We start from the raw sequence: 15,311 nt of genomic DNA on the forward strand, positions 1-15,311 counted from the left end.
AACCTTTTGGATACATCATATCCAAAATAAAACTGCAAAACTTATGGTGTAAAAGGAGGTCATCTTAACATATGTACTGTAAAAAGCCAGTCCAAGAAAATTGTTCATCATTATTTAGGTGGTATGTTAGCTCTACAATGCCTGTTTTTTATTGTTGTTTCATTATATTGGCTCCTTTATTTCTACTGTGTAGCTTGACACAACTTAAGAAATTAAAACTAAATAAATAAATAAATAAATAAATAAATAAACAACCAAACCATATAAGTTCAAACATTATTTAGTCCAGACATTTTCAGTGATTGTTCCTGATAGGCATCAGTACTGTTGTAGAAAGATACAGCTACTGGATCATAAAGTTACTGTAGGATGACAAGAACTAACAGAGTAACGAATGCAATGTGTGGTTTTTGTGTGAAAACCCAGAACCCTTCTAGCGTGAACTTGTATTCCACATTTTACAACTGCTTAAACTAAGCTTTTTTCCTCTATTATCTGCAAGTATAGGGTAATGCTATTAAAATAAACTACCACAACAGTATTCATAGCATTGAAATATGAACCAAAATCAAAAACTCTGGAAACTCTCTACAGCTGAACTAGTTCAGAATCATCAGTCACAACAACCAGGGGGTGGGTTATTTCACTGAAAACTTTTTTTTTCTGCTCAAAAGGGTTCCTTTTTCACATAAAACACACTGCCTAAAAAAAAATCCAACCAAGAGAACAAAACAGTTTGATTCAGAAAGATCAGTATTGTGCCTAATAAGAGGGAGAAATTTGTTTGTCTTACACTGTTACTTTCTACCAAGTTTGGATCTGCCAGTTGGACAGTATCCATGATGCACTACTCTCAAGAAGTCCTATCATACCTAAGAGGATGTGATACATCATGGAAGACATATAGGAAAAATAAAAACAAAACCAGCCCTTCTATTCATAATTTTAGGAGCACAGCCTGCAGAATGGGAAAAGAAGCATCAGCACTACACTTTCCATGAGACATTGTCAGTGGCATCTCCAAATTACAATACTTCAAGATTTTCTATGATGGTTTGAAGGAAGACTGAGAAGTAGACTCCAAAATGTCATCATTTTCTATGTGGGCAGCAGAACAAAAATATTTTTTAAACAGTTCAATTCAACAGCCTGACCAACAATTCCCACACATGGTTTTCTTCCTTTTGCATGCCTATAGCAAATGACTTTTCAAGTTCTGTAAACGTATAAGGTAAGTTTCTAGCAACTAACGATGTCTCTTTCTTTCAACAGTATCAAAGGTGCACTATTTGCACAATGCAAACATCAGGGTAAACTTGGAGCAGCTCATCTGAAGCCATTACGCATGCTCTATATTTACATCTCTGTAAATTTTTATCTTAAGGTCAATGATTCCCCACACTGAACAAAAGAATGCATTAAATATGACATGGCTCATTTTACACTTGCTAAAAAAAAAATTAAATGTTAATAGTACTAATCTGGATGACATGGAATGGTTACTCATTGTGTTCAGAGCATCAAAGGATGAATGGACAGAAAGACACTAAACCTTCTCAAAGGGTTCAGCAGAAGTTACGTACCTGCTACAAACTGACAATTCCTTTATAATATTCACAAAACACGGTGTTGCATCTGTGGATTTCCTACTTCCCAGTTTCATAGGAAACTCAGTATTTTTATATAGAAACACGTGTAACTTACATAAAGCCCCTCTCCTTTCAGACCTTATTTTAAATAAACAAACTAGACTTTTAATTTACCATTCATTATCACTGTATTCTACCTCCTCAAACAACACGTTTCAGCAAATCTTAATTGATTTTTAACACTGATCATTTCATCACTACAGAATCTTAGATCTCTGCATTTGAACTACCTGGTTTATCTCAATAGACTTTTAAGATCAAACAACTTCTGGTACTGACTTAGTTACTCCCATGATAATACCTTCACAGTCTCATGTTACACAAACAAATAATAAAATACCTTTTTTCAAGTACCTTTCTTCCCCTCAAAAAATACCTGACCTGTAAAATAAGCCAAAGAAGAGAGTAGAAAAAATTGCAGGTCCTTCAGAATCTCATTAAGATATACCATCTTCAAACACTGGAACAATGCAGAATTCATAATCAGAGATGTCATGAAGGCACTAATATGCTTAAAGATCTATCAAAAAAGCCATACACTTAAGAGTATACATGCTCTTATACTGAAATGAACATCATAAACACAAAATGTCAAGTGTATGGAGCTATCACTATGGACTAAAATTGAAATATTACCATTTATTTCCGTTTCTTCTCTTCCAAATCCCAAATAAAATAAGTATGATAATGTCTCGACAATTATACAGTTTAAAAATATACATATAATGCATTCCCTATAATTATTCTTCTTCAATCTGCATGCACATAGTTCATACTAAACCACTCAGGATGATTGGAACATTCTACTCATTTATTGGTCTTCCATTGTATTTTGCTCCTAAAGGATCTGACTGCAAAGTACTTTGAAAATCAGCAACGTGGCAAGATAACCCTACAGTATTGTCTTAAATTTAATCTCTAAGAACTTCAAATTTTCTAAGATATTTTCAGGATAATTGCATTTTTCTTACTGCAAACTCCTATTAATTATATTAATGGGGGTTACCCATGACGATTATTTCCCATATAGACAGGCTATCCTTCCTCCTCCAAATAGAGCACAAATAATTGCATGTTACTTGCAATATAAATCTTAACATTTTATTCTTCATTGAAATAAATAGAAAAAGTTGACGCTTTCCTTGATGATTAGGAAGAAACTTCTCTTCCACATTTTCTTTCTGTACAGAGTAGTAAACATTCAATTACTATATACATTTCAGTTGAAACCACAGTGTACACATAAACACTGTACAACTCTTACTACAGCTTATTAGTCTGACTCTAAAGTTGAAGCATTACAAAGATTAATTAACTAACTCATCTAGTTTTTAAATAGAAAATAATGCTACAATAGCACTTGTCTTTTCCCACTTTGTCCAAAATCCTAATACTAATACCCTATTCACACTTGAAATTTGGTTATCCTCTCTCATCAACTTCCTTCAATAATAATATATGAGAATATATTTCCACAGTAGCTAATGGAGACATTCCTACCAATCAATGTGCTGCAGTGATACAGAAATAAAAGCTTATTTCACTGTAATGATGCTTCCAGACTTCCCTCAAGTCAGGTGGTTACTTGCAGTTAATGATCTGTGACATACCACACAAGTAGTCCTAAAAAGACTTATTATCCACTGCATGTGCAACAATATTTGCTTTATGGATGGCTAAATGAATGAAGACATTCAATGTAACTGTAAAAGTAAAATCAAAAGAAAACTTACAAGTAACGTGTTTTCTTTGAGTAAAAGAGCTGTGAACATTTTCCATTAATACTTAACCTTTTGCTGGAGCAGTGCAACCACATATAATGCTTGAATCCATAAAGCCCAAGAGCTGCTCAGAGTTAACACTGATTAACTGCCGCAATCAAATGTCTTAACTTTTAAAAATTTCAGAGCTTCACTCCACTAATGAAATCATATTGCATTTATGTCAGATGGCAAAGGTGGGAGCAGGACAACTTGCAAAGAAAACAAATTCTGTCCTGTCTTAAAAACAGGTATTTTTTTCAATCCAATAAAACAGACATTAAATTGATTGTTTTTTTAAACTACATATTTTATGCTGTACTGACTTCCATTAATATACTAACAGAATAGCAAATTCACTTAAAATAAGCTACAATCCAACATGACTTTCAGACCGTGCAGACATTCACACATTTTCTGTTTATAATTTTTTTCATTTACTAGACTCAGCTTTTGTCCACCATATGTCCACCATAGATTAACTATTCCCTTAGGTACAATTAAGGGCTTTCCATTTGTTGTAAGAAGACCTAAGTATGAAGGACGCAGCCAGAAAAAACATTTCTACCAAAAACAGAAGCACATTCAGCCTGGACTATGGTGTATGCAGCATCTTTTTTTATTAGACATATGTCTACACTGCTAAATAAACTACAGACAAAATCACAGAAACAGTAAGAGATCTCTCAGCATTTCATTTGTGTATTATTACAAAAATAGGATACATATAATGTTCTAATCTTTGTATTTGAATGGTTTACTGCTACTTCCATTTTTCGAGGACATCTTTAAAGATTTTTCTGAATTTAAGTATACCAGTTACCGAATGAGAACATATTATTTACTGGCACCGATACTCCTGCCACACTAGCACTTCAGTTCCAACTACACTAAGAATATTCTACCAGGTCCTTGAACTCAGTAGGCAAACCTTATGTGTGCAAATAAAATACTGAACTACAGCCTCAGATTCTAAGTACAGGAAGAAGAAATCAAGTTATTCACATCCACTAAAATAAAAAAAGTGTAACATAAGTATAACAGTCTATCAGTTGGACTAGTTCATGACTAGCCTCACCTTCTTGCTCATGCTCCATATGATCCAAATGAGAAAATATTAATTACAGCAGACAGTTTGCACAATATCTAGTCTGCCCTGGTTCAAGTGAATGCAAATTCATTGATTTTCATAGAACTACAACTTTTCATATCAGGGCTCTGTCTAACTGTATAAATCTCAAACTCAGACAAGTGGTATAAAAGTAATACAACTTCTGTAAGCAAGAGGTATATATTATTTGCTTCATCTCTGTACAGAATCCCCCTACTGCTGCAGAAAACAAATCAAAAGCAAGTTCACTACGAGCTAATCCTATCTGTGTTGAATATCAAAAACTGGTCTTAAAACAGGCAGGGCAGAGAATTATGATAATGATCATTAATCACCCCTTGAGCAGTATGACAGAAAAGATCTTCCCTTTTTATTGTTTTGTTACTAGTCTAGCGCAGGCCAGTTGGCTTTTTTAGTGCCACCACCAAAATCTAACCTGTATATATGTTCCACTAAAAGCTGTAGAACTGGAAGAAAGACCAGAAGTTGAAAAATTTGCCTTTAACCAGGTGACTTAACAGCTGCTGTGTCCACTGTGACTTCCAATCCAAGAGATCATTTTATCAAGGATACTGAAAGAAGAATCCAAGTAAAATATGGGCTGATTTGCAACCAGATGCAACAGATATTTTTATCATAGCAGATTACATGAAGGCTGGGTCCAGATCAAAGTGCCTATGCTCAGATCTTTTCTGTGATCTACCCTGTCGGGTGTTTTCCCTTCTTCACAAACAGGGTATGTTACGCTAATACTACAAAACAGCGATAAACCTTCTTCTTTTTGTTCTGTGTAACCTTCTGTGAGCTCAGCTACCTTCTAAAGATGATGCCTGAGACTCGGGCTCCATTTATGCATCTGTGTGGCATATATGGCAATTTAACAGACATAATTAAATAGATCACTTTGGCAGTGACGGTAGCCAGCATCATTAATAATATGCCAAATACAATGTAGGATCAAAATCATGCAAGGCAGATGCTTTCTCAGACAAGCAAGGTAATTTTATCACTCAAAAATGTGCGTACTTCTAGGTTGCCCCCATCCCTAAAGTAACATAGACATACATTCAAACACTGGATTGAAAATATATTATTGTGGTGAAGAGAAGATCATTTTCACCTGTGTTTTCCCCTTGCATTAATTTAATTTTCTTGTTAAAAATAATGTTTTAAAAAAGTTACCTGCCAAATCCATAAGTCTGCAATTTTCTATTAATCTTACAAGTTTGTTGAGACAAACATTCTATACATATTTTAAAACAGGGTAGCATTCTACATTTATTCAAATGAGTTGGTAAATTGACCGTAGCACAGGACAAGGTTTTCTTTTTAAGAGAGTCTCTACATGTAAGTAGTTTACTCTTCAGTCCCAGAAGCATGTTCAAGGCTCAGGTGACTGGACCTATGGTTAGGCATACAGGAACTTCAGTTTAATCAGGCCAAAAGAACAGGGGTCTTTGCATTTGATGCTCAACACTTCGTCCCTAAGCTGCAGGTGGGGACCTAACAGTGCAAGCCCACAGGAAACAAGAACAGAAAACAGCTGAGGGATGTTGGGAGGGGACAGGAGAATGAATGTATAGTCCTGAATTTTAATAAGGCCAGAAATTCAAAATAATTATTAAATGAAGAATTTTCTAAGTATAACTGGGGAGACTAAGTATATTAAAGCAGTAACAGATTCCAAAAGCAGACTGGGTATGTCTTGTTACCAGCCAGATCCACATTAGTACACAGTACACCAAACATTCTTTCATTTCTGGGCTGGAAAATGTTTCTTTCTGCGCTCAGATAAGATAGGTAAAAACATTTTACATTGTATGTAATGTAAGTTAAAGGGTACACTAAAAGGTAACCTTTAAACTGTCGCAATGTATCAGCATACCACTTCCTGTCAACGATAGTACTCCAAGATCAATTAATCATGGCTAGGACGAACTAACAGTCAACATTCTTAATTAGTGTGATGCATTCTCTCTGCGCCCTTATCTGTCATGAAGACTGTTTAAAAATCTGAGTTATTAGTCTTTATTGAGAAGTGGATCTGGTTAATATCTCTCAGAACAGAATCATTCATCCATCCACTATACAGCACTATCTGATAATACCGACCCCGTATATAAGCCTACAGATAACCACTGCCCTAAGACCATCTTGGCAGCTATAAATCAAATGAGTGTAGCTCCCAGGGAACATGGGTTAATTTTTGTTTACATGATATCCACTGAAAATGCTGGTATGATACTTGAGGATTCCGCTTACAGATTAGTGCAGAGGAAAAATATATAAAATAGTCAAGGTAGAAAGGAAAGAACGCATCAGTCATACAAAAGTGTGAATTAGAAAGGTTTTACGCTAATGACTAGAAGATCATTGCAATTACTGAACTTTGTGCAATACCAAATATAAGCAAAGATCTAATGCACCAAACAACTCATTCACTCGATAACTACAGTTTCATTCATACTATACAATATATGGCAAAGTACTGACAGCAACTATCTATAAAAGTTTTAAGTTACTGCAATGAAGCTCGACACATTTGTTAATCTTAAGAATAAGGTTTACTCCTTTATTTCTGGTCCAAATGAGGATATTAGCAACATCAAAATGCGCACATTTCAAACATATTTCATATTAAATAAAATACCACAAAGTAAGTTATAAGGAGAGTTAAAATTTAGGATTCCACATCACTGTAAATTTAGTATTATTAATATGTTTATGATTTACAATTAATGATGAAAAAGAAAAATTCTCTTTTATTGTTTCCCAAACACACAGACAAAAATCCATAGAGAGATGGAGAATTAACTGACAATTGGACATAAATGCAGGAAGCAGGTCTGGGAAAGATCTTGACTCAAATCAGTTTTCTACTCTCTCTGATCAAATGTGTAGGTCATGCTATGGAAAAAAAATGTATGGGAAGGAAGAAAGAATGAAAAGTAAAACTAAGCACCCAGGAGGAAGACGCCACTTTAAATAAAGTACTGCTTTCATAAAGGAGGACTGCATCTCTGAACTTCTTGTTCTCCCAATTATTTTTTAATAAACTAGTGGCAATGAAAGTCCTTCATTTTAGCTAGTTTTGAAAGAAGAGGAAAAAAAAAAAAAAAAAAGTAAGAAGAGGAATGGGAAAGTCCAGAATTTAGAACTCAGTTCATACTCTACTCCTTTCAATAAATTTGAGGATGAGAGACCGGAGACTGATTGGAGCTTTGTACATACTAATAAGCTTTTCCTATGTTTCATGAGTAAATCTTGGTCTCTTGCAATCAAAACAGGACATTATAATAGACTTGCACATCAGAAGTTAATTATCATGCTTTAACAGACACAATAGTTTACTGTGTTCATGCTTCTAATCAATTGCAATGTATGATAAAACAGAATAGTCAAAACTAGCAATGATTCATTTAAATCGCACTGAACAATATTTCAACGTTTGGTGGAATAATGTAGAAGTTCCTGCAAACTAACACATTTAACAGAACGACCAAAAATGGATGGGAAAAAATAACACTAAAAAATCATGCTGTTTTATAGATATTTAACAGCCAGTACATAATTATAGCACAAATATACTGCCATAACTGAAGTAACTTGCTTTAAATGACAAAATTAATCAAGGAAATTATTTTCATCTAACAGAATTCATATGTACAGCCTTCTACACTACCCTGCGAAGAAAAATTGACATTTTCTTCCGAGCTTTTTTTTTTAAACTTTTTTAAACTTTTTTTCTGATTTCTGAACACTAGCAGAGATCACAGGTGTATTTACTCCAAAATGGAAAAATAGCTATTCTTTTCAGACAGTATTAGTAAATGAAAACGGTCAAATAAGAGCCTAGGCGCAAGCTAAGTATACTTAAAAGAGCAGCACTAAAGTTAGGCCAAAGTTTCAAAACTGATGGTTTCAGCTGGACTTCCAAATTCTTATTGAGGTATCTAATTAACTTGGCCAATGCCTTACCAGTTGCTAGGAACGAAATAACTGCATTCTTTTTTTTAAACAATTTTACCAGAAAGTTATGTGTTAAAATAACTTGCCTGTGGACACAGATGCTTCTAGTCTTCAAGTGAGCATACTAGATATTTTTCTAAAAGACACTTATAGCTCAAAAACCCAATTACAATCCTGAGACAGAAACTACCGACTGAAATTATTTCCACTGTATGACGCATGAGGTCAAATAAGTTTATCATTCATCAAATGGCTTTTCTTAGCTTTAAACCTATTATTGCTCTTGAATTGTGTACTAGTGTCTTAGCTCTTACCAAGCAAAGAGGTCGAGCTATTTTGAACACAGTGAGTCTGCCTGAAGAAATTGTTGGTACTGATTGCTTGTCTCCCCTTTCCATAATATGGAAGAGTCAAGATCTTGCTTCTATATAAATACTTACCTTGTCTTCTGTTTAATAGGAGCCTGATTACAGCTGCCTCTTACAGACCAATTAAAGTTTTTCTATTATAAAATGTAGAAAGCAACAGACTTCTACAAGCTTAATTTTTATCATTGCTGAAGTAAAAAATAAAGGAAAAAAATGACCCCTGTAAACAGCATTCTCTGCATGCTCCAGGTTGGCGAAGACAAACATCCTTAGGATCACATGAAATCAATAGTTTGATTGTTTTTCTTTACATGCAACATCTGAAGAAAGTCAAGGTAGCAAGCATAATGTTCCTGCTGTCATTTTCATAAAATGAAACCCCTCCAGTCAGCAGTTATCTGGAAACTCACCTACAAAACATATTCTGTTGCATATGCTCCCCAAGGAAATACTTGCATTTTAAAGAATTGCAAGCATGTATACAAGAAAAAAATCTATACTTAAGGCATACAACAGAAATAACACTTCTTCGAATGGAAAACAGTGTCCAATTTTCTACCTCTCTGTGTTATTCCAGCAAAGGAAAATTATTTATCCTATGTTACAATGTATCTTACTGTAAATACTAAATAAGATTTATAGAACTCCAACTAGGAAGTCCAATTTAGGGCAAAATATAAATCAGTGAAAAATATTTTTCATTTTAATTTCAACAGAATCAGTATTGCCGCCTCTGGTCTGCTAGAGTACAACACTGTCTATGTTATACTTTCAGGAGTGCTATTTATATATTGTAACTCTAAGAGTCTCTCTGTTTTCTTCCCAGAAAATAAGTAGTCTTTCATAATTTAATACCATAAAATATTACAGCATTACAGTAGCAACAGTGCAGTTAGTGGTTCTGAATGAAAAGTGTTGTCTCTACATTGTTTTCAAAAGCTTTTAAACAATACTAACTGGCTGGATGAGGTTTTTCTCGGGTTTGTTAATAATACCGACATTGTGACATGGACACAAATTACTTGGAAAGTCAAAAAGAGTCAAATCACTTTGTGTTTCTCAAATATATTTACGTGTTAAAAATTCATATCCGCTTCCACCATTTGGTTTCTAAAATTGCTTCACATTGCTTTTATCCTTTTCAACAGAAAAAAGTAAAAGACCCAGGATCAAGACCTCAGATATGTTAATAAGGATGCTTCTGTAAGATTTCTGAGCTGGAAACAGAAGAATTTGGAATCCATCTAATTAGAAAAAGAAGCAGGTGATGGTTACTTGAAGTGGCGTCATTTGGTGATCAAAAGAAAATTATTATAACATACTTAAGTAATTACAAAGAGGAGAGGTTAAAAGAAATCCTAGAACAACAGGAAATGGGTAACCTCAAGTGCATACCTACAAACAGCATGCAAAAAAGCCTAATAAGGACCTCAAATATTACGCCTAGTGTGTAGTGTAGTTATTTTAAATAATATATACACAGTACTTTATTTAACATTCTTTTGACATACAGAACCATGAAATATACCTGTTATTAGATCCAGCAATGCTTCCCAGTTCTCCATTCTAGATGCAGGGCCATGGCTATATCCTGAAGCCCTATCAAATTCAAACATGGGTGAGAGAGATCTCTCTACTTTCTGCGTGCTGCTCTCCAAATAAATAAAAACACAGTAGAGAGGCTGCAGGCTAGGCAAAAGCATGATGCAGCAAGTCCCTAAATCTAACTGCCCATAACCATAATACTGAGGTAACAACCAAATGTGTCAATCTCTACACAGCAACAACACACAAGACAGTATTTAGTTTCATTTTACTAAACAGTAAATTTCTTCTTTAGAAGAATTTCTTTCCTTTCCTCCATAGAGAGCAACATCCAGAGTATTTCAGTTAATATTTATGCATTAATAACTTACTTTTATTTCCAACCAAGGCCACAAGTGGCTGTGTTTCTGATTCTTCATTTGCTTTTTTTACCACATTATACCAGTCTTCTAAATTTCAAAGCTCTGGCCATTGGTAATATCATAAACCAAGAGAATACCCTAAAATAAAAAGACATATTTAAAACATTACAGGTTGTAAAACTATTTTTACACAGTAAAATTAGCAGCAGTCTAAATTATTATTATCATCATAAAATAGAGCATTAACGAATAATAGCATAGTATTTTTTAAGGAATAATTAAAGAAATTATAAGCTTCTGTAACAAACATTTTATTACAGTTTCTCTCCTGCATTCTATTTGTTCCACATTCAGATGCCAACTGAACTACAAGGGCAGAAAAAAAATGGCAATTCAGTAAAGAGCACAATGAGTTATATCAGAAATATTCCAAACCACATATGCTTTATCAAGAACAAAACATCACTTCACACCAACATCACAGCCAAACATCACACCAGGAAAGGACTTCTATTTTAGCTAATATTATTTGTCTTTCAGTGTTACCTTCTCATAGAATTGCTTGGTTGGAAAAGACTTTTGAGATCATTGAGTCCAACTGTATCTGTCCACTACTAAATCAGATCCCCAAGCACTTTATCTACCTGTCTTTTAAATACCTCCATGGACGGGGACTCAACCACCTCCCTGGGCAGCCTGTTTCAGTGCTTGATAACCCTTTGAGTGAAGAAATTTTTCCCTAATGTCCAACCTGACCTCCCTTGGTGCAACTTGAGGCCATTTCCTCTCACCCAATCATCTGTCACTTGGGAAAAGAGACCAACATCCACCTCACTACCACTTTCTTTCAGTTAGTTGTAGACAGTAATAAGGTGTCCCCTCAGCCTCCTTTCCTCTAGGCTAAACAACCCCAGTTCCTTCAGCCACTCCTCATCAGATTTGTTTTCCAGTCCCTTTACCAGCTTACTCGTTGCTCTTCTCTGGACTTGCTCCAGCACCAAAATGTCCTTCTTGTAGTGAAGGGCCCAAACTGAAGACAGTATCAAGGTGTGGCCTCACCAACATTTTTTGAAAAATATGAGAAATAAAAGCAGATCAATAACACATTTCTGCACATTGCCTGATTGTAATGTCTCCGCCCTCCTTTGGGAGAAAGGCGTATCTCTTCCTTCACTGTTGCAGAAGATTGCAAGAAATACTGCAAGCTTTAAAACTTTCCAAGAAGAAACTATAAATGTGGTCAGAAGTCAAAAAGAAGGGAGACTCAAACGTTTCAGATGTTTTAGGCCAGGCTACAAGTAACAAATACTCAGAACAGACATTACTGAGGATTCCTCAGAGGTAATATCCAGTATTATAAAGCACAGCCTGTTAAAAGCATGAATGTCCACAACCTCCCCTCCATAATTCTAAAGATTGGCCTCTCACAAATCACTCTCCTCAATTACTATGTCTTCCCCTGCTTTCCACTACACTTTAATAAATTAATTATCTCTTGAATAGAGAAATGAAGTCATAATTGGCTTCTGTTGGCACTTGTTCTCATGGTGTTTCACATTTGGAAAAACAAAGAAACCCTGCAACTGCACACTGTTCCTCACGTGAAATGTTTCACAAATATTCTAAAAAAACTAATACAATGCACACAAAATTAGCCAGTTAAATGACCCACTGTTAATACAAAAGATTTTTCAAGTCAAGTTTTTGAGGCATTTGTCTGGGCCCAGCATTACTTGATAGTTTCACAGGAGCATCTTAGATCACAAAGTAGAGCGCATGCTTATTACAAACAAACTGGGGGAGACTGCAAGATTATTCAAGGAGAATTCAGATTCTACGATGAGAACAATCTAAAAATAATAGGATGCAATTCAATAAGTACCATAGTCCATTCGAAGGAAGCAATAATCAACTGCCACAATAGAAAACACCTGGCTTTGTATCAAGGTTCCATACAATAGATCAAAGAGTTATTAGCAAATCACAGTTGAACAGGTACAAGCTTATTTTGTAGCAAAAAGGCAAATATCACACTGGTATGAAACATTTCCCGTGAAACATGGCATTCCAGCTTTGGACACTGAATGTCAGAAAAGGGCAGTAACAATATTATAGGCAGTAATAATATTATAGGTTAAAAAAAACATGACTAACATCAGAAAATTTTTTAAAATACACTGTTTTAACAAATACAAGACTGATGGCAGGTATGATGACGCTGGTAAAAGTTTCAAGAGAAGAAAGTAGGAGGTGTCCTTTTTATACACTCTTATACATAGTTTGCAAATGACATTAAATTGGGGAGAAGCACCTCGAGGGCGGAGTTACCATTCAGAAGTATGTAGACAGGCTCAAGCAATGGGCAACAGGAACCTTTCAACATCAACACGGACAAATGCAAAGCTATGCAGCCTAGGAAGGACTAGACAAGATAGGACTATTGATTGGCTGATTGACTGGCTGAGGAGTGACTGAAAATGACCTGCAGTAATGTTCCTTGGCAGGAAGGACAGTCAAAGTGACCCTGGACCATATTAGCAGAGCACAGCCACTAGATCAAAGTATCTATTCTGGTCTACTTCCAGTACTTGTTTGATCATATCAAGAGTAACACACCCAGTCTTAGACCTCGTTGGGGCATCAATAAACTGAAGCAAGCTCAGAAAAGGGACACCAAGATGATGAGAGGCTGCAACATTTGTCTACTAGAATTAGCTGAAGAACTAGAATTCTGCAGCATGGAGAAGAGGTGATCCTGGGAGGACCCAAAAGCTGCCTTTCTATATCCATGAGGAAGCCACAAAGGAGATGGAGCCAGGCTCTTCACAGCAGTGCATGGCAGGAGTATGAAACACATATGATTATAATTGAAACAAGAGAAATTCAAACTAGGTATAAGAAAAAGCTTTTTCACCACGAGGAGAATCAAGCAGTGGAACAGGCTGCCCAAAGAGGTTGCTCAGTCTCCATCCTCAGTGGTTTACAAGGAACTGGATAAAGCCTTGAGCAACCTAGTCTCATCTCACAGCTGACCTCACTTTAAGACTAGAGACCTCCCAAGATACCTTCTACGCTAAACTTTCTTAGGATTCTGCAATCAATATGACATGTAGCAATAGGTTTTAACTTGGAGCAAAAAGATTATAGGAAAGGGACATACTAGAAAAAAATAAGTAGACAATAAGAATAGTGATGTCTGAAATACACCACCTTCAGGGATAGCAAAGTCATCACTGGGAGGATTTTTCAAGGTTGATAAAAAATTAAATAGACATTATACAGGTATATGTTCTGAGGAGAGCAACAGATTCTACTGAGATCCCTCAATTCCTGTTTCCTTATGACAGCAATACAGATCTATCTCTTCCTTTGATGCCACTAGCTCCTTGGCAATAAGTTCTTATTTCTTATATTTATATGGCTGCTATTAACTTCTAAGGAATAGCTTTCGCCAGTTACTTCAAGGAAATTAAGAATTATGAAGCCCACCTTTTCCTTTGCTATCTCTCCTTCTTTACTAAATAAATCTAATACTAAACACATCTACTTCCTTCTTCCAGATTTTTTTACACTTTATTCATTAATATCTTTTGTTTCAGTTACTTTCCCAGACTAATTTTGTAACTACTCAAATGCCTATGTACGTATGTATTTGTCTTCATAATATGTCTTGCTCTAGGAAGGACATGCAGATGTTATTAAATACTAAGTGGAAAAGAAGAAAACTCAAGTTGAAAGACAGGTATTGTAAAAGTTAAACAAAAACCCACAGATACCCAGCTGAAAGTTGCAAATGAGAAAGTGCACATGGCACAATTCTGTAATCAGTGGGTCAAGGTTCTCTCACTAGCTCACAGAAAAGCAGAGCAGACTATCTAAACCACCTTCGCCACTGAGGAGTTTAATTAGAATCAGCAACCTAAGCATTTAAGGTTGGTCAACTCTAATTCTTCAGCAAAATACTACTCTGCTACACACCCTCTAGCCCACTGCAGCCTACCTGTGCCGTTGGAAGAAAGAGTATTTACGGTGTACTTACTGTGAAAGAAATCATTGAACAAAGTTTGCAACTACAGCTCACCTAATTTCCTCTTGGTCCCTTCTCCATGATCTAAAACATTGCCCCTAAAGCATATTCTTTTCTTAGCCATTCTTTTTTTGAATCATGTCAACATTTGCTTTACTTGAGAAACAAAGATGGGAAAGTATGACACTTTAGAAATACAAAAAATAAGCAGCATGGCATCCAGGTCACAAATACTTCTTGCTTAGATTTTTTACCAGAACAGGACTCTATAAGCACCTTAGTATGATATAGACTATTAATGAAGGAGTAGTCATAACTCCATAGCTAACATTTATTTCACCTTTCCTTATTTAACATCACTGCTTTCACAAAAATACATCATGTTTTCCACAAACTTATAGTATATGGAGTACAGAATGAGTAAATGGTATAAAAGCTGTTATTTCTCTACTATGCATGAGGAATTGAAGTGAAAAAATAGCACCGGCATTTTTACACAAATGTAGTGCAATTCCACCAT

At 35.3% G+C, this 15,311-nt stretch overlaps 1 protein-coding gene across 1 annotated transcript in view; it reads right to left on the minus strand.

The window, feature by feature from the left end:
- The window catches only part of RAB28 (RAB28, member RAS oncogene family), a 70,479-nt gene that overhangs the window by 37,989 nt on the left and 17,179 nt on the right, over nucleotides 1-15,311 (minus strand). The window contains 2 exon segments of the mRNA XM_009561608.2: nucleotides 10,774-10,860; nucleotides 10,863-10,902. Of these exon segments, the coding sequence (XP_009559903.2) occupies nucleotides 10,774-10,860; nucleotides 10,863-10,902 (127 nt within the window).

Source organism: Cuculus canorus, chromosome 4, assembly GCF_017976375.1.
Source record: "Cuculus canorus isolate bCucCan1 chromosome 4, bCucCan1.pri, whole genome shotgun sequence".
NCBI lineage: Eukaryota > Metazoa > Chordata > Aves > Cuculiformes > Cuculidae > Cuculus > Cuculus canorus.